Consider the following 20,956-nt stretch of genomic DNA (forward strand, 5'->3'; position numbering starts at 1 on the left):
GCTTTTGCATTAATTTATTATATGTTTTTTCAATAAATATAATATATGAATAAACCTAAGTATCAAGCATTTCATTGGCTAAGCCTTCTTATTTTATGAATTAATATAATTAAAATAGTTACTACTTTCATAATAAATTAAACAAATGAAATTTAAAAAGAATCAAACAAAGACTTAGGAATATAAATTTATTAAACTAAAATAAACTTATAAAAAATGTAAAACAAAAGCTAAAATATAAATAACAATATACAAAAAAAAATTCAAAATAGAATGGCAATCATCTCATCAATTTAAATATTTCAAAAATAGAATGGCAATCATCTCATCAATTTAAATTCCTTTAAAAAGAAAAATAAAAAAGAACTTTTTTTATAAAAGATTATTTATTATTTTTAGACTAATTGCTTAAAAAGATTCTAATATTGTTTATATTAATGGTTTCAGAAATCTCAATAATTAAACTTATAATTTAAGATAAAATCGTTTCTTAAAAAAATTATAAATAAAAGAAAATAATCTCACATGAAAAAACTGATGAAAAAAATTTAGATACTAATTTTTTTATATACTTGCTTTAAAAAAGATAAGCTGATTATATATATTGTTATTTTTTTTAATGATATAATATTTTTTAAACTTGATTAAATATAAAATTAAAAAAAGTATATTATGTTTTTTTGAATATTTTTTTTTAAATCTATTAATAAAATATGAAAAAATCAATACAATAAAATAAAAATTAATTATCTGCAATAAATTAATAAAATTAATAAGTTTAAGTAAAAAATAAATCAATAATAAGTAATTAGTCTTTTGTTAGTTAATCTAGTTTTTAGAAAAACTAAAAAAATATTTAAATATATGGCTAATAAAATTAAAAGAATTTAGTTAAAATCCATGGGTAAAAGAAAACAATAACAATGATAATGCTTAAGAACATTTGAAAATAAACATAGCTTCATGCAGGCAATAAGGATTAGGATGTTTTGAATAATTAGCAAATTAATATGTAGAAAATTAATATACAAATTTAAATATATAAAAGGATATTTATCTTTTCGCCAAAATAATCAAATTAGCCGAAAAATTATAATAAAATGAGGTGAATGAAATTTAAAATTAATTAGAATTAATAAATATTTAATATGGTAATTTTTTATTAGAAAATAATATTTTAGATAAAATATAATTAATTGAATATTTAAATGATTTTTTATCAAAATATCATCTTATAAGTTAATAGTATTATCGAAATAATTAATTATAAACAGGAAGTTATGTTAGAATTGAATATGATGCAAAATAAATATTTTTATAAATCTTAAAAAATATTAATAATTAGGAAGAAAAATCAATAATTCCTATATAAAATTAAACTTAACAACTATAAAAAATAGATTAATTGATTTAAACTATAGAAGATGAAGTTAAATATCTGGAAAAAATTATATAAGAAAACTGATTTATTTTATAATTATAATAATTTAATTATTTAAAAATAAAAAAATTGGAAATTATTAATTTATTTTAAAAAATTTAACTTTATAATATATAATTAAAATAATCATTTTAATAATATGTTTTTTTAATAATAATTGCCTTCTAATTAAAGGTTTCTATTTTTAAATTGTTAAAAATTTATATGTATACATAATTACATAAAGGAAAATATTAATTATTAATTATTGTTGTTTATTAATGTTCCTCTTTGTTATTATAAATAGAAAAAAAATTAGGATTTTTTTTTAAATTGGATATTTTCTAAAAATCTATTAAATCTTTATGAGTAATATTATTATAAGAAAAAATTAAATGAGTAAATTTTTTTTAAAATATCATTTTTATTGTCTAAATTTAAGTCACTTATTTATTTTAGACTTAATATTAGTTTATATAAATTCAAAAATTACACAAAATAGTTTAAATTTAAAAAATTTTCGCTTATATTTATTTGTACTAAATTTATAAAAAATATTCTATCTAAAAAGTATAAAAAATAGCGAGTTCAAATTACTATATATTGTATTTTTTGCATTTAATTTATTTAAAATATTTATAAAAAATCATTTCTTTTAAAATTAAACCTGAAATATCAATATTTATTATTTCGTGAGGAAATTCAGCTTTACAAAATTTTAGAATAAAAACTATTTAATATTTATTTAAATAATATTTAACAGTTTAATTTTTAAGGATATTAAAAATGTAATGCTCGTATAAATAAAAGTAATTTTAATAGAGTTATATTTTATGAATATATAGGATAGGATTTTATATATTTTTATACAGATAATTTTATTTATTATTTATTTTATTAAATGTATTATTATTTCAAATAAATTTATCTATAAAAAAAATTAATCAAAATAAAAGAATTATTAATTTATAAAAACAAAAATATAAAGATATTTATAAATTCTTATAAAAAATATAATTAAAATTTTAGATGTTCATTAATTTATTTTATAAAAAGTCTTGATTATAATATTTTTTTAATAATAATTAATTAATCATAGATTTTAAATATAAACTATTTATAATAAAATCATGTTATTATTATTAATATAAATATAAAGTTGTCTTTTATTTAATTAAATTTTATATTTGAAAGTTTCAAGATGAAATTTGTCTTTTATGTAGGCATCAATTTCTATTTTAAATTTAATATATTTAGAATTTTTTAATTAATTTTTTTCTAAATAATATTTATTTTTAACAAATAAAATATTTTAAAACTTAATAATTTATTCTTAAAAATTTAAAAGTTTCTAAAAATAATTATTATGAACTAATCCTTATAATTTTCTTACTTCTAATATTTATTTAAAAAATTTATATTTTTATATTAAGGATATTTTTTTAGATATATTTACAATTAATATTTTTATTAAACATAATTTTTTTTGTAATTATGTAATTTAATTATAAAATTTTTATTTTATTATATATATTTTATAATTAAATCTATTTAATTTTTTGTTTTAAATCTATTTATATAAAATAAAAAAATCAATATACATAAATATTAAAATCGAATTTTCAAAAGTTAAAAAATGTAATAATTTGACTTTGAATCATAAATGAGTAAAATAACATTCACCTAAAACTAGTTAAACATTTTAAAAATTCCGAATTAAGTTATGAATAATTCAAAAGGCGTTCGCTTTGATTTAGAAAAATCAAAAAAAATATGCGAATTTATAAATCCTTATTTTAGTGATGAAAATTCAAATAATTAGCGTTAATAAGTAATTTATGAAATCTAAGATATTATAACATAATGGAGTAGATAAATAGTTATTAGAGAATTAGGTATATCTTAATAAGAAAGTTATAAAGTAAAAAAAATTAAAAAAAAAAAATTAAAATAAAATAAAATAGTATACAGCAAAGTTATTACCATTTGGTTCTTTTTTATTAGGTGTTAGTTTTAAAGAAGGTGATATAGATATGGTATGTGCAAGTCCTTAATTTATTAAAAGAGAGACACATTTTCATGAAGATTTGTATAAGATTTTTAAAGCAAATAAAAATATTAAAGAATTAAAAAATATTATTGAAGCAAATATTCCTATTATTTCTTTTATTTATAATGATTAAGATATTGATATTTCATTTGCTTAGTTCAAACTTAATATTTTGCCTGAAAATATTGAAGGAGAAATTCCTGAAGAATTACTTGAAGATATGACTGAAAAAGATGTTGATTCTTTAAATGGAAGAAGATGCAACTAAAGCATTATTAATAGTGTTAAAGATTAAGAAAAATTCAAAAATACACTTAAATTTATTAAATTATGGGCTAAATCTAAAGGAGTATATAATAATATGCTTGGATTTTTAGGAGGTATTAGTTGGGCTATTTTAGTTGCTAAAATTTGTTAAATGTTTCCAAATTATGAAGTTAATTAGTTAATAAATGAATTTTTTTATTATTACACACACTGGGATTTTTCACAAATTCCAATTAAAATTAAAGAATACTATGAAAATACTAAACATAAGCATTATAATATTAAAAGTAGATATTTTTAAAATAAAATAATTATATATATAAATTAATTATTTTAATTTTATAATCTAACTTTTATATATCCAAAATAGAACGTAAAGAGTCAATTTTTATGAATGTAATGACTTCATGCTTTCCTGAATATAATTCAACTGCTCGTATTAAAGAAATTAATTTATATATTATTAAAAAAAGATTATTGTAAGGATATATTAATAGATTTTTTATTTTATTTTATAATTAATAAATTTTTAATTATTTTCCGTAAATTTTATTAATTTTCAATAATAGATTTAATTCTTTATTTCTAAAATTTTAAATAATTTTTTTATGAAAATATTACTTTAATGTTAAAATATAAACAAAATAAATATACTTGAATTGAATTTAATGAATTTAATATAAATAATTATAATATTAAAATTTTTTTCAGATGATAAAAATAATATAATATAGTTATGTTATTTTAAATATTGGGATGTTTAAAAATAAGATAAAATTTACGGAAGATTATATATAAATATAATTATAAAACAATAACTAAATTTAATACATTATATTTTTAAAAAATAGTGAAGCAAATGAAATAATATAAAAAAAAATCATATTTCATATAAAAGATTATCCAGATTTATTAGAAAATTACGATTTTATAAACTATTATGATAAATTCATTGAACTGTAATTATGTTAACCTGAAATATCAGACGCAACATAAGATGAATTCATATTATTTTAAAAAAAATCGGGAGTTAAAATATTAAATTTAATAGAAAGATTATCAGATAAACGATCAAAAGATATGGAAATATGTCCTTGGCCTGATTTTTTTTAAAAATAAGAAGTTTAATTTTAAATAAATACAAGTGATGTTTATAGGGATAAAAAACAATAAAGGAGAAAAATAAGACAAAGAAAATGATATTATATTAAAATAAACAATTAAAGAATTTTACAGTACAGTTTAATCAGATTTGAAATACGAGTATATTAAATATTATTTTACATTTAAATTTTATAAAAAAATAGATAATTTTTGAAAAAATTTAATGTTAATGCAAATATTATTTGTTAGAATTAAAAATATAAAGTTAAAAGTTGTTTTAAATTATCTTAAAAAGACTACTCAATTAAAAGCATTTAAAACAATTAAAAATAAGATTTATCTGAGTTTGAATAATCTAAAAACAAATAAATAATGAAAAACATTGCTTAAGATTAAAATGAAGAAGAAAATATTAATTTAGATGATTTCATGTGATTTATATAAATTTCTAATTTTAATTAAATAAATAAATATTTTAATAAATAAATAAAAAACATTTTTATGTATTTCTATTTAACATTTCTTAGATTTTTAAAGTTTAAATAAATAAACTTATAGAATAAATAAATCATTGTAATTTAATTTTTTTTATATTATAATATATTTATAACATTTATATGTCAAATAAATAATATTTTTTAAATTATATAATTTTACAAAATTTATTTATTTTTATTATAAAAAATATTATTTAAATAAAATACTTATAATATATAGTATTCTTATAATTTTGTTAAAATAACACTTAATATATACAGAAAAAATAAAATTATTTTGCTATTTTATATATGAAAAAAATTATCTCAAATAAAAAATATAAATGTATTGAATTTTAATAAAAAGTAAAAATAATTAATACAATATATTAAAGAGCACATTAGAATTATAAAAAATTAAATAAATCTTAATGAATTGCAAAAATAAATAAGTAGTGAATTAAATAAAAAAATAAAATATTTATTAATAATATCGATTGTTGATATTTTATAGATATGATATATATAATATGCTTTTGTATATTTTTTTATGAATTATTTATTTGAAGATAGTATGTTTTCTTATACTTTAAATCATTTATTTAATTTTTTTTCTTATAATTACAAATAGTAAATCATTTCATTATTTAATACATTAATTTTATTAAAATTTAAATTAAATTAATTAAAACTAACTATTAAAAAAAAAAATTTAAAAATAGTATAATTAAAGTAATTTAAGTTTATATTTTTTGAAAGTTTTGTAACTTTTTTTTTATTATTATTAATTTAATAATTATAAAGATAAATTTTAAATTATAAATTACACGACAACAAAAAAATATAAATATAAAATATCTTCTTCCTTAATTTATTTTTATTTATAAATGATAATCTCTTATAGAATTAATAAATTAGGTGAAATCTATTAGTTATATAGTTTTATAAAAATTGAAATAAATTATAATCTAAAAATGATATAATATAAAATTACTTTATTATTATTATTTTTTTTTATTAAAAAAAAATAATTAAAAAAATATTTAATTATATATTTAAACATATTTAATTTAAAGTATTAATTCATTATTCTTAATTCTAAGTATTTTTTTTTTCGAATTTTTAGAACGCTTATCCCATTTATTCAAATGCATTTTTAATATCTTGTTCACTTTTAGCGCCTGTAAAAACCATTTTACCACTCGCAAAAATTAAAGCAACAATATTACTATTATTAAAATTTTTCTTCTGATTATGATTATTTTCTAAGTTTTACCTATTAAATTTTTTATATATTAATCCAGGAAATGTATCTTCATAAGTTGCAAATTTATTATGTTCATTATCTTCATTTAAACTATTTAAATTTATTTTATAACCTAATTTGCATGAAGCCACAATATTTCTAACTTAAATTTTTTTTTCTTAAAATTCGCATTCTCCTTCTTTTATTTCTAAAGCCCTTTTAATATCTTTTAACATTTTTTCTGCTGCTCTTTAGCTTTCTTCTATACTCTTTGTCCCAACAATCGTCATATTTCCAGAGGCATATATTAGTCCTGTAGCTTTAGGCTCTTTAATTCTCATAAATACAGCAGGAAATCTTCTTGGATTGTATTATGTATTTTTGCATTTCTAACCTATTGTAGTTAAATCAAATTTAAATTCCTATTTTTAATGCTTCATTTTTATTGTTGCTACTACATTTTGGATTTTGGGAGCTTCCCTTAAATTATTATCTGATTTATCATTCCTAGAATTCATAAGAAAAATGTATTTTTGATTTATTTATTTGTTTATGAAATGGAATTTAGGTTTTTCTTTTTATATATATATATTTTTTTTTTTTTAATATATATTTTTATTAATTTTTTTCCTCTGATCTAGTATTTAAAGTAGACAAAATATATCATAAAAAAAATGGCTTTATTTAATTGATAAATTTAAAAAATAAAATGGAAAATATTTATTTACATTAGAAGAATAGTAAAGTAATATTTTTTTTTAGTTTTGAATTGGTTTTTATATGGAGTTTCAATACAAAAAAATAAAAAAACATATTATAGTTAATTTTTTTATTTTTAATATAAGTAATTTAATAAAAATAATTTTATTATAAAGATATTTATAAATATTTAAATTTTATCCATTCATAATTTATATAATAATTTGAAATAAATCTAGTAATTTTGCCTAGAAAAAGATTTTATTTATCTTGATTTAATTATTAAAATTATAATTTAAACATTTTTTTTTCATTATAACTTTTTTAATAAATAACTATTAGTAATTTCTAAAAACCTAGAGATAAAATTATATTAATAAGAAATTCAACCTTTTTTAAAAAAATATTTTTATACTAATCATATTTTTAATATATTCACATAATTTTTTTTCATTAAAATCTTAAACTAATTTCATCTATTTTTTATAATTTTTATTTTTTTACAAATAACTTTTTATTCTATAAATCAAATGTATTTAACATTGAGTTGAAGATGATGAATAACCATTTTAAGCTATGTTAAATATTTTTTTTAAAATAAATTATATAAGCATTTATTATAAAATATATAAATTTAAAAATTTTAAATTTAAAAATTCCTTAGCATGAAAAAGAAATTTTAAGAAGTTTCCATTTATATTTCTAGGGTTAATATAAAATAATTTTTTTTATTGATTTTAATACACTCAAAAATAACCAATAGATATGAAACATAATTATTAAATATATTAAAAAATATAAATTCATGTTTTCTATAAAAGAAATTGTTCTTTGTCTAAAATTTAATATTAAAATAATTTTATTTATGTCTTTTTAACTTTTTTTATTAAAACAGATAAAAAAACCATTTTTATGAAATAAATAAATTTTATTAAAGAATTAAGATTATTAATTTAATTAAAGAAAAAAAATTATGATAATTATTTTCTTTAAATAAATATATTAATATGATACATAAAAATACCGTAAAGTCTTATTGAATCAAAAGAAAATAGCTTAAATTTAAATAATTTGATATTAATAAATAAGTAATTTTTTATTATATAAAAATATATAAAATGTATAAGTTTGAATCATATTAAAAAAATTTGATAATTAATATATAAAAAAAAGAAAAATGAAATATTTATAATTGCATAATAATTATATATTCAATATATTTTAAATTAAAATATATTAAAGTAATAATAATATATATAAATAAAGTTTATTATTAAGTTTTTGTTTATTAATAAAAAACAATAAAAAAAAGTATTAAATGCAAAATTAATATTAAAAAAAGAATAAAATTTTTATAAGGCTTATATTTATATAATTATTAAGAAATAATAATATTAATAAAAATATAATGTAAAATGAAAATTTAATTATAAATAATTAAATATAATTAATAATAAATAAATAATATAATTAAATAGCAATATTGAGTATTTACAAAAAAAAAGAAATATAAAAAACATAAAAAAAAAATTATAAATTAGTATTTAATAAAAAAGATAATTATTATTTTTTTAATAAATATATAAAATATTAATAATTATTTAAGATATACTTTTATAAAAATAAAAATATATATTAATAAAAAATGTATATATAATAAAATATATATATATATATATATTTATATGTATATATAATATATTTATAAATTTCTTTTTTTTCTTTTTAAACTATATAATAAATTATTAAATTCTTAGTTTTTTACCTAATGTTTTTTAATGTTTTAAATATTTTTTAAACTAAATTATATAATATAATTTATTTACTTTACACCTTAATTTGATACTTAAAATTTTTATTAGTTTACCTTAATTTTCTAATTATTTAAATATAATTTTTATTTTTTTTCTAACTTAGTATTTTAATTTCTTTAAATATTACTAAAATAAATATTTAATGTTAATTATATAATAATATATGAAATTTTAATTTTAATTTTATAATTACTAAATTAAAAAAAAAACTACTTTTTAAATATATTTAATTATAAATATTAAATTATCGTAAATATTATTTTTTTTTTATATTAGAAATTACACATAATAAAAAATTAAATCATTTATTTTAAATTAAAAAGTTTATAACATTTATCCATGTTTATAAAATATCATAATTATTTGTACAAAAAAGTAGTCTTTCTTCAGATTCATACCATTCGTGTTATCTTCCTGACCAAGTAATTATATCTATTTTTATAATAAAATTTTATTTTTTATAAGTATATATAAAATTCAATAATCATTCACCTTTAATCTATTTAGAATTTTATTAATTTATATAAAAGTTAAATTAATTAAACGGCATTAAATGCTTTTTAATTTTAATAAAAAATAATTTTAATTTTTTTAATTTTAATACATTTAAAATAAAAGAACAATTTTAATCATTTTATTAAGTGTCTTTAATTATAATAATTTCAAAAAAATAAGATTATGATTGTTTTTATTAATTTTATTTTAATTATTTTTATTATTCTTTTGGTAACAACGGAAACTCAAATAAAATTTATTTCAAAGACTAAATTCTATTTATTGAAACCTTAAATAAAGGTTTGTTTTCATAACATTTTGCATGCATTTTATCTTTATAATAGCTTAAATATTAACAATTCAGACTCATATATCTAGTTATAAAATTATAGTTTAAATTTGGTCTATATTTTTATATTTCTCCTTAAAAAATTATTATATTTTAATCTGAAAGTGATTTTTAAATATTTTAAAAAGCAATAATTTAAATATTATTGTTTTAAACAATTTCTGATTTATTTTAATATTTATAATATAATATTTAATATTTTTTTTTACTATACAATTTTATTTAATTTCCTCCTTAATTTATTGGAATTGTTCTTTCTAAATATTATTAAATTTTACAGAATTAACATTAAATGAGTTTTCATAAGTTAATTTTTATTTTTATGAAGAATATAAATATTTTGAAGTACTTTTGCTTTTTTATTATTCTTTAGACTTTTAACTAAAATTATTATCATATTAATCTTTAATTTTTACTTAATTTTATATTTGTAAACTTGTTTATGTTTCTTTATTTTTAAATTATGATTTTTTACTAAATTAAATACTAGAAAATTTTTATTCTTCTTACTTTGATTATAAATTAGAAAAATGTTAATTATTATCTTCTTCTGTAAAACAAAATTAGTTGTCGATAGGATTTTAAAATGTCTATTCAACTATTTAATATTTTTTATTATTTTTAATCATATTAAATTATAAATAAGTATAGAAAATATTAAAATAATTTTTATAAATTTCAATATTTTATATTTTGATCTTAGTTTAATAAATGTAAAAATAATAAAAAATTTAATTTTTTTATACAGAAATATATATTCAATTTATTTAATGAAGAATCTATTTTTTTTTTAATATTATATGAATTTTAACATATTTCATTTTTGTAATTTATATATAAAAAAAATTATGAAAAAAATAAATAATAAATAATTAAAGTATACAAATAATATATAATATATTTAAAAATATATTATTAATAATATATATATATATATATATTTTATTAATTTAAGATTTTAATATAGTTAAAAATATTCAATTTTATTGTTTTTAAATATATTTTATATGATATTTTAATTTATAAATCTTATATTAAAATATAAATTTATACTTTTATAGATTATATATAATTTTAATGTTTTTTTTATATAAATTTTTAAATAATTATTTTTATTTTTTAATATCTTTTACTTTTTCAGTTTTTAAATTATTTAACCTAATTTAAGGTTAACATATTTTACTTAGTTATTTTCTTAATTATTTTTATTTTAAATATATTTTTATAATAAAAAGATTTTTGTATCTTTAATTAATACTTTCTTTATATTTATTAATAATTGCTCATTTTTATTTTTTTTCTAAAAATATATAAATATCACTATAAAAATTTTTCTTATTGATATTAATTGTAATTACTGTAATTATTTTTGTTATTATGTATATTATTAATTTATTTTCTACAGTAACTTCATCTAATTAGAAATCATTTTATTTTGTTTTTATTTAACTAACTTTTTAGTTATAAATAACTAATTAATTATAATTTTTTTTAAAAAAAATAGCATTATAATTAATTTTTCTAATTTGTATTATATACTTTTTTTTATTTCAAATAAAATTTGTAATTTTGAAAGGTAATTTACGATCAAAAAATTTCAATTGTTTTTAATAATATCATATTTCATCATTAGTTTATAACATTCAAAGAAATAGATTAATAAAATTTAATATCATATTATTAAATTTTTATAGCATCTAATAATTTATGCTTCAAATTATTAATGCTCTTTTTCAATATTCTTAATTTTCTATATAACTTGCTTATATTTAGATCTTAATTTTGTTAATATTTTTTTTATTTAATATGTTTCTTCTTTAAATAAGAGTATTTTTATTTTCAAAAAGTCATATCTATTTTAAAATTTTATTATAGAATTATTAGACATTTATTATATTTTTTAATTTTTTTTAATTCAAATTATTTTTTGAATTGAATTGTTAATTTTTTCATTATGAGTTTTAATTTCACTAATATAAATAAAATGGGTAATAAAAACCCAAATAAAAAATTAAAATTTAATTTTTTAGAAATTATTCATTTAAAACATAAAATTCTTTAAATCTTATTTTTAATACATATTTTAAATAATAATAAATATAAAAATAATAATTGAAACTTATTTATAACTTTTCTATTCTTTTTATATAACTATATCTATTTTTATTTTTATAATTAGAATTTATCATAAGTTTATATATCCTTTATAAAATTATTGTAACATAGAACGGATTCTAACGATTATACAAAGGCTTAAATAATTATTATATATTAGAGAAATATTACGAGAACAATTAAAGAAAAAATAATTTATCCATTTTATTTTAAATTTTTTAATTTATTTTAATAGGATAACTTAATAAAACTTTGAATTTTATTTAACATATTATTAGAATTTTATTTAATTAAAACAAGGACAACTAATTTATATTAATGTTGAATTTATTTGCTTGAATTATTTGATTATTTTATATTAAATAATTGAAAAATTAAATTACTAATTACATGATTAAAATATTTAAAAAAAAAAAATATTATAATTTTATAAAATAATTTAACTTTTTATCTTTTATCAAAATTAATAGTTTAAAAAAAATTGAAAATAAATTTTTGTACTATATTTATTATTTAAGATTTTTCTCTTTATTTTTTTCTAAATAATAATTTGCATTTTTTTTAAAAAATAAACAAAATAAATAATCATATATTTATTTTTTTTCATTTTTTATTGTTTAAATCGCAATTTTCAAGTAGGCTAACATAATTATCTAATTAGTGTTCTTTTTCTTATCTATGAAGAATTTATTAATTCAAGCTTTTTTCTTCACCACTAAGGTAATTGTTAATAAGCTAGTTTTATAATTAAAATAATAATAATTATTTTTTTGGTATTATAATAAACATATTTTTTTTAAATATAAATTATATGCATACATCATATCTAGGAGTTTTTCCTACATGTCCAAGCTTTTATTTAGTTAAAAATTATTTTTAATAATATTTATTTATTATTTACTGTTTCATGGAAATATGAAGGCTCAAGGTATGCAACGAATGAGATTCCAATTATACCAAATGTAAAAATAAATCTTCCCATTTTAAAATCATTATATGACATCCAACCTAAATGAGTATATGTATCTCCTTTTACTGCTGTTAAGTTTTAATATTTATTGGCATTAAATGTTTATCTAAATTATCTATTGAATAATGAAATTTATTTTTTCATCTTATATTTAATAATTTATTTTATTTATTTATTATTCTATTAAAATATGTTCTTTTTTTTATCTGTATTTAATGTTTTTTTGATATTTATATATTAATATTTTTTTCCTCTTATTTTTAATAGTATATTTATTTTTATCTTTTAAATATTTTTTATTGTAAAGGATAATTTATATTAATAAATCTTATTCTTTTTAATTAAAAAATCAAATAATAAACAAATATACTTTTATCAATAATATAATGAATAAGCCTTCTATTTTTTAAGGAATATAGCCCGATGAAATATTTTAAGAAGTATAAATTTAATAAATTCTATTATATAATTATATTTATTCACTTCATATTTTTTTAAAAAAAAATAATTTAAAAAATACTAAAAGTTTATTTTAGATAGTATTAATGAATATTTAATGGATAAAAAAATACCTTTTTTATAAAAATATCCCGAAATAACATCATATTAATAAATTATTGATTCTTAAAATTTTATATAATCATTGGCAGATTAAATTGTTGAACATAATATAAGCAAAGGCAAAGCAGTAATATATTTATTATATCATTAAAATTGTATTTTTTTTCAAAAAAAGCTTCTTAAACTTATTTCAGCTCAAGAACTAGGTCTATCATAAGAAAGAACAAATATTTTAGCTGAAATATTCTTTTTGAATATAAAAAATATTTAAAAGTAATCTATATAAAGACAAATAGCTTTAAATGAATTAGTTTTAATTGATTATAATTGGAATGCAAATGTTTAATAGATATAAATTTAATTATTAATATAATAAATTTAATAAAAAAATAAAATAAAAGGTATGCGTTTCTGCAGATAATTTGGCAAGAACTTCAGTCTCATTCGTTATTTTATAATTAACTTTAAAAAGATTTAAAGATACAAAAGAAGTAAGAATAAACTTAGAATTTAATAAAGAAGAACTAGAATTATTTATAGAAAAAATGGATAGAATAAAAAATTAAATAAACAATTATATAAATAATTGAACTTTTTAATTTTTTTGGATATTTTTTTTTTTTTAATTGATAATTTTTAAATATCTTATCGCGTCTAAAATAAACATAATTTATATTTTTTAAGATTAAACATTTGAGAAAAATGAATTATATAAATTATAATATTTGAATGGTATTTTTCTTTTACAGCCAGGTAAGTTATAATTATTTAATTTCTTTTTTTAAAAAATTTTAAGACAAATTTAATTATTTATTTTTATTTATATTATCTTATTATATCCTCATTATTATAATAATTTTATTTTTCCTTTGATTTATTATTAGATATACTATTTTCTATAATTTTAAATATAATGTTTTAAATTAAAAAATGTTATAAAAATTGATATAATTTTTTTTTGTGAATGACAATAGGTTTTTCTTTTCTTGGATATATAATATATTAAGATTATTAAGAATACTTTCTTACATCAATATATTTTAAATCATTATTTAAATTTATATTTATTATCTAATCAAGAAAATAATCCTTGTGTCTTTCCCAAATAAGTTATTATTGAAAAATATTCTATTTGCTAATTATAAAAATAATATCAATTAATTTATAAATTTTAATATAAAATTATAATAACATTTATATAAATTAATCTTATTTATATATATTTTGGTGTTTATTAACTATTGCTATTTTAACTAATGCTTTTGTAAAAAGTATTCTTATTAACAATAAATAATATTTTTTATTTAAGAGTATTTTCCATTTTTTATGAAAAAGATATATTTTGTTTATAAATAATTTAATAGATGAAAAATTATTTATTTAATAGACTATAATCGATCTTGATTAATATTTTACATTAAGTTTTAACAAGATTGTTCTTTTTTAATAAAATTAAATCAAATTTTATAGATTGCAAAAACTTTTAAAGTATTTTTATTCTTATTATTAATAAATAAATAAAAAATACAACAATTTATATTTTACGTTTCATTTTACAGAAAGTATATTTTAAATTTTATGATTATAAAGATATTTAATAAAATTATCATCCATTTTTGTAAAATATGCAATAAAAATAATATTTTTAATTTAATTTTTTTTTTTTTAAATATCACAAATAAAACATTAAAATCAATAATAGAAATACATAATCAATAAAGCAAAAAATGAAATGTTAAATAAATACTATAATATTTATAAATCATTATTAATAATATTTTACTTTTTCATATTTTTTGTTTTGCTTCGTCTATATATAATATTATTTTAAAAAATCAATAAACAAACAAACAAAATGGTTTTTCTTTTTGACTTTTTTAAAAAATCACATAAAAAATTAAAAAATCTTTAAAAAAGTGATATAATTATTTCATTAATTTTAAACAATAAATTTTAAAATCAAAAAAATAATTTAATAAAATTATAATTATTAAAATCAAAAGGTTTTTAACAATACATTTAGAATACAGGAGGCTAAAGTGAATATATTGTAATTTTTTTACTTTTATTTATATTTAAATAATTTTGAAGAACTATCTATTTATATTATAATATCAAAAATATAAAACATTTCAGAATAAAAATAATTGATTGCAGTTTTTTTTATAAAAAAAAAATGAATTTTTTTTAAAAATAATATAAAAATGTAAGAATTGCTAATTTTTACTTTAATTTTGAGTGTAAATATAATTTTGTAATAAAAGCCTATTAAAAACCTTTTAAAAAATTGATTAAAATATAAGAAAAAACATATTGCCGTTTATAAGGAAATTATTTCTTAGTAAAAATTAAAAGAAATGTATAGTAATTTGAACTTTAAAGCATTATTATAATTTGAATCAATAAATGAAATAAAAAAAATAGTCTTAATTATTTCTAATAATTCAATAATATTAAATTTAAATTAAAATTATTCGTAAAATTATAAATGTAAGCAATAAGTATTAACGTTTTGAAAAAAGAAACAAAAAAATAAGTTTACTTTACAGAAAAGGAATTAGCAATTCAAAAATCATATTATTAATATTTAAACTCAGGAAGAAAAGCAAACTTAAGTGAATAAAAATACTTTTTAAATAACTATTTAATGTAATAAAAATTCATATGTATTTTAAAAGAAAATCAATTTTTTAAAAATAAAAATATATCTTATTCAGACTTACATTAAAATGATAAAGTTAATAATAATAGGCGAGATTTTAATAATTAAAAAGCATGATTTTGTAAATATTAAAATAAAAAAACATTTTTAGATTATAGCTTAAGCAAAATGAAAATAAAAAAAGTTAAAACTTTTAAGATAATTATTTTAAAGATTTATGTATTTAGAATTAACACTTTTTATAAAGCAATATTCATAAATAAATAATTATTTTTAAGTTAAATAAATATTTTAATATATTTAATTATTTTTAAAAATAAAATTGTTAATTAGATATAATAATATATAAAATATCATAAAATGTTTTCTAATTCCTGCACAATCTAAATAAAAGAAGGCCTAATTTTAGGATCTGAATGTCTACATTTTGACACAAATTTAAGAAGTTATTAATTAATACCAGGTTTTAAAGGTAGTTATTCGTCTTTAAGTACTCTTTGCATAATATCAGATGGTTCAAGCCCATCGAAAGGAATAGAAGAAGTAAAAATTTCCCAAACAAGAGTTCCAAAAGCAAAAACATCAACTTTTTCATCATAGCTTTTTTTTTAATATAATTCAGGAGCCATATAAGTAGGAGTACCACTAAATTTGCTATTTCCTTGATTAAGATCAGACTACATAATTAAAAATTTATAAAAAAAATATTAAAAAAAAAAAATATAAACATATTTTCTAGCAAGCCCAAAATCACATATTTTAATCTTGAAACTATTATCAACTAAAACATTATAAGATTTTAAATCCCTATGAACGACCTAACTTTAATGTAAGTAATTAAACGTATTTGCTATTTATTTAATTATGAAATTTTTATTTTCTTTACTAATTTCTTTTCTTTTTTTTAATTTTTTTAAATAATAAACATTTTATTTTTAATATTTTATATAAAATTCATGTTTTTTTATTTTTTTTTAGTTAAATAAATATGTTTATTTATAATTTTATTTTACTTTCTTTTATGTAATTATTAATAAAGATCTCCTTCTTAAATATAATCAGTAACAATACATAAATTAGGTTATTTAGAAACTATTCCCATTAAAAGAATTAAATTAGGATGTCTTAATTAGGCAAGCATATTTATTTCATTATTTAATTCATCTAAAAGTTCTGTTGTTATATTTGGGTTAAATATTTTCTTTATTGCTACTTAACATCCTCTATACATTCCCACATGCACAATAGAAAAACCACCTTAAGAAATCGATTCATTGATTTCTAACTCTTTAAAATCAATTTCCTATACCGTTTCAGTTTAAGGAGAAATATAGAAAGAAGATGTTTATTATTTATTATTATTAAATTATAATTTTTCCAATTATTATTCTAAAAGTGAAAGTTTTTTCTTTTCTTATCCTAATTAATTTTCTTTTTCGATAAGCTAGGCCATAATATCTACTTAATAATTAGGAGATATTTCTTCGCCTTTTAATTTTAATTCGAATTTTTGTTCTTCACTATCTTATAAACAAATATTAAAGCAATTATTTAAACAAATCTTTAATTACTAGCCCATTTGATTTTCTGTTTATAATAATTTTTCAAATTAACTATTTAATGGATTATTAGAAACGTTTAAAACTTACAAATTTTTTAAATTTAATAATTATTATGGCAGATTTGAAATATTATTATTTTATAAATTTAAGACTTTTAGATTTTATAATTAACTTATTTTACTATCTAATGAGTTTAATTTATTATTTGATAAATCTAATACTTCTAATTGCGTTAGTTAATATATGTCTATCGGAAGAAGAGATATTTACTTATTTTATAGATTTAATTTTATTTCGTTTCCTCTTTTACAATGTCTAAGCATTAATTATATTTCACTCATTTTATCTAATTTTTAATTTTTTTTGTTTAAATAAAAATAATTTTATTTTATAATTTTTAGATTTTTTATTTTAAATGATTAATAGATTTTTTACGAAAATTTTATTTTAAAAAAATGAATTAAAAATAAAATAAAAATATTAAATTAAGTAATTAATCATATAAAATATATATTTTAAACTAATTTTGCAAAAATAATTATTTTAAACTATAAATATATAATTAACAGATTTTTCTATATAAAATATTTAAAAAATTTTACAAAAATATTATATTATAAATAAACAAATATTTCATATAATACAAACATATAAAAGTCTAAATTAAATTTATTAGTTTTATTTAGATTATCAATCGTAAATTGTTAAATTAGATTAATAAACTTAGACAAAAGTAAAATTTAGATGACATAAATTATAATTAGATATATTATTTTATTAATTTGTTTTTATATCTCTAAATTTATGTTTAAAATATTTTTAATATATTTCCATCTATAAATTTCAAATTATTTTTTATAAATTTTTATATATGAAAAACTAATTAATAGTATTAAAAATTATTTTTTACAGTTGCAATATACAAAAGAAATAATATACAGTTAAAAAGTTACTTAGAATACTAATATTAATTTATTAAGTTTAACTATCTAAGTTTAATAATCTAAGTTTTACAATATAATTTAAAAATCTAAGTTTATTTATTTAATTTAACTTTAAAGCTGAGCTTATAAAATATAATTATTATTAAAAATATTACTTAATTTTTAATATATTTATTATATTAAGTAAATTTTTTTATAATATTCAATAAAATATATTTTTATATAACAAATATAAGATAACAATTTTTATATATTCAAATTTTAACAAATTATTGCGTCAATATTTACTATTATTTTATTAGACATTACTTTAAAATTTTGTTTTTAGTTCTTAATTTTCACTTTAATATTTATCAGCTTATTTATGAATATCATTTTTATTTTATTCATCATCAATATACGATATTTTATTATTTATTTAATTATTATTTTTTTGACTAAAATTACTAAACTTAGATTTGTTTTAATTTTTTTAATTTAAAGAAATATAAGCTTTGGATTAATTATTCGTAAAAATTTAAGGATATGTTGTAGTAACAAAAACCTTAAAAAAATAAATAATAAAATAAAAATAAAAATATAATACTTCTTCATCTAAATTAGCAGAATATTTACTATTTCTAGAAGAAGCATAACTTTATATATTATTATCAAATTATATAGAGTTATTAAACTGTTCGCTTTTTTAAATAGTTTCAAGCCTATGTTTTCTACTTAATAATTTTTTAGCAGTAATATTTTTTTTTTCTGGTGGAGAATTTTATAAAGAATTAATTTTAGATCCTTTCTAACTTAACTAAATAATTGATAACTCGGACATTTATTTAATTTTAAAACCCAAAGAAGTAATAATTTCATTGGGATTAATTTAACATTAAGCAGTTGTTTTTTTTGGTATTGTTATATGAGTAGGTTTAGGTTTTTTGTTTTCAAGAAAGTTAATTGTTAAGTCATCTGTAAGTTTTAAAGGAGGTTTTTTTATTTATACAATTTTAAAATCTGTTACTGGCACCATTAATGGTTTTGCTAAAGCTCTTGGATCTTTGTTTTTATTTATTAAATATTTTATTGGCTTATTAATCCCATGTAGAGTACTTTTTATTTCTTTTAAAGCCTTTTAATTATTTAAATATATTTTTTAGTTTTTTTACCTTGTCTAAATGTTTTATTTGCTTTTTTTACTTTATTTTTTAAACGAAATTCTTTATATTATATACATGAACTTACTGTTATATTTTTTTCTTTAATTCCTCGTAATCTGCAATATCAGCACAATTATTAATTTCAAATTCTTCTTAAGTTATTTTTACATGTTTAAATGCGTTTTTAGCCTTTAAATTTTTTGCTAAATTAACTTATTATTCTGTTTTTTATTATTAAACTCGCATTTAAGCTACATCGATTTCTGATTTTTCCCTTAATTTACAAATTTTGTTCATATAATTTTTAAATTATTAGTCATTCTTCATTCTTGAACCAACACCATTTCTTAACATGTTTCTGTAATTTTTATCTTATTTAGACATTTTCAAATCCAAAAAATATGATATTTTTTAATTCGCTATTTAATTTATTTTTTATTTATTATCAATATTATCAAGCAAATAAGTCTATAAAGGATTAAATGGATTGAATTCATTTTTAGGTTATTATATATTTTATTCAAATAATATAAATTTCAATTTTTTTTTTTTTTTTTATATTCGAGTATTCATTTATTATTTTTAAGTTATTTAATTATTATTAACTAATTTTTTTATAAATATTTTAAGAAAAATAAATGAGTTAAATTATAATTCGTTATGTAAAAAACATATATAAAATACAAATTATATTTAAAAAAAAGATTATAAATCCAAAATGATTTTTAAAAGGAAAAATTGTAACTTCTAAATACAAATATTATATTTTATAATTAATCAATTATATTTTAGAAAATATAAAAATTAATTTTCGTTATATTATTATGAAAGTATAGTATATGAATTTAAAAATTCTAAAAAATTATAATATAAATAAATTTTAATCAAAAAAAAAAAAAATTCTCTGCTAAATTAATTATTTTTTATTTCTAAAATTAATTTATTATTAAAAAACTAATTTTATTTTTAAATTTATATATATCTATATTTTAATTTATAATATATCTATATATATTCTATCATAATATTTATTTATAATATATTCTTTATATTTTTATATAAAATATTATTTATTTATTT

General features: G+C 14.3%; 4 protein-coding genes across 4 annotated transcripts, besides 22 other annotated features; 1 reads left to right on the top strand and 3 right to left on the bottom strand. All coding sequences in view use genetic code 6, as the record gives it.

Moving 5' to 3' along the window:
- Positions 1-1,148: 1,148 nt before the first annotated feature.
- Positions 1,149-5,276, top strand: IMG5_143820 (poly polymerase, putative; the record flags this gene model as incomplete). The annotated part of the gene is made up of 4 exons (XM_004031234.1): positions 1,149-1,151; positions 3,385-4,024; positions 4,108-4,173; positions 5,176-5,276. 4 exons carry the CDS (start codon positions 1,149-1,151, stop codon positions 5,274-5,276), a joined length of 810 nt encoding a protein of 269 aa, XP_004031282.1.
- Positions 3,338-3,382: a microsatellite.
- Positions 3,521-3,559: a microsatellite.
- Positions 5,277-5,292: 16 nt separating the features above from the next.
- Positions 5,293-5,332: a microsatellite.
- Positions 5,333-6,400: 1,068 nt separating this feature from the next.
- Positions 6,401-7,003, bottom strand: IMG5_143830 (tata-box binding protein, putative; the record flags this gene model as incomplete). Its single annotated transcript, XM_004031235.1, has 2 exons — positions 6,401-6,545; positions 6,594-7,003. 2 exons carry the CDS (start codon positions 7,001-7,003, stop codon positions 6,401-6,403), a joined length of 555 nt encoding a protein of 184 aa, XP_004031283.1.
- Positions 7,004-7,132: 129 nt separating this feature from the next.
- Positions 7,133-7,180: a microsatellite.
- Positions 7,148-7,190: a microsatellite.
- A 669-nt stretch (positions 7,191-7,859) lies between these two features.
- Positions 7,860-7,899: a microsatellite.
- Positions 7,884-7,920: a microsatellite.
- Positions 7,921-8,186: 266 nt separating this feature from the next.
- Positions 8,187-8,237: a microsatellite.
- A 444-nt stretch (positions 8,238-8,681) lies between these two features.
- Positions 8,682-8,726: a microsatellite.
- A 157-nt stretch (positions 8,727-8,883) lies between these two features.
- Positions 8,884-8,936: a microsatellite.
- Positions 8,887-8,936: a microsatellite.
- Positions 8,911-8,969: a microsatellite.
- A 1,837-nt stretch (positions 8,970-10,806) lies between these two features.
- Positions 10,807-10,870: a microsatellite.
- A 398-nt stretch (positions 10,871-11,268) lies between these two features.
- Positions 11,269-11,309: a microsatellite.
- Positions 11,310-12,573: 1,264 nt separating this feature from the next.
- IMG5_143840 (hypothetical protein) lies at positions 12,574-13,102 on the bottom strand. Its single transcript, XM_004031236.1, has 2 exons — positions 12,855-13,102; positions 12,574-12,770 (listed from the first exon to the last, which is right to left on the bottom strand). The coding sequence occupies exons 1-2, from the start codon at positions 13,098-13,100 to the stop codon at positions 12,639-12,641; spliced, it is 378 nt and encodes a 125-aa protein (XP_004031284.1). The 5' UTR covers positions 13,101-13,102; the 3' UTR covers positions 12,574-12,638.
- A 3,385-nt stretch (positions 13,103-16,487) lies between these two features.
- Positions 16,488-16,542: a microsatellite.
- A 39-nt stretch (positions 16,543-16,581) lies between these two features.
- On the bottom strand, positions 16,582-18,131 carry IMG5_143850 (serine-threonine protein kinase, putative; the record flags this gene model as incomplete). Its single annotated transcript, XM_004031237.1, has 4 exons — positions 16,582-16,905; positions 16,957-17,125; positions 17,242-17,659; positions 17,750-18,131. The coding sequence occupies 4 exons, from the start codon at positions 18,129-18,131 to the stop codon at positions 16,582-16,584; spliced, it is 1,293 nt and encodes a 430-aa protein (XP_004031285.1).
- Positions 18,132-18,766: 635 nt separating this feature from the next.
- Positions 18,767-18,829: a microsatellite.
- Positions 18,830-18,898: 69 nt separating this feature from the next.
- Positions 18,899-18,958: a microsatellite.
- A 325-nt stretch (positions 18,959-19,283) lies between these two features.
- Positions 19,284-19,319: a microsatellite.
- A 1,521-nt stretch (positions 19,320-20,840) lies between these two features.
- Positions 20,841-20,887: a microsatellite.
- Positions 20,850-20,936: a microsatellite.
- Positions 20,869-20,950: a microsatellite.
- Positions 20,901-20,956: part of a microsatellite that runs on past the window's edge.

This window comes from Ichthyophthirius multifiliis (genome assembly GCF_000220395.1).
Source record: "Ichthyophthirius multifiliis unplaced genomic scaffold scaff_1120509251118, whole genome shotgun sequence".
Lineage (NCBI taxonomy): Eukaryota > Ciliophora > Oligohymenophorea > Hymenostomatida > Ichthyophthirius > Ichthyophthirius multifiliis.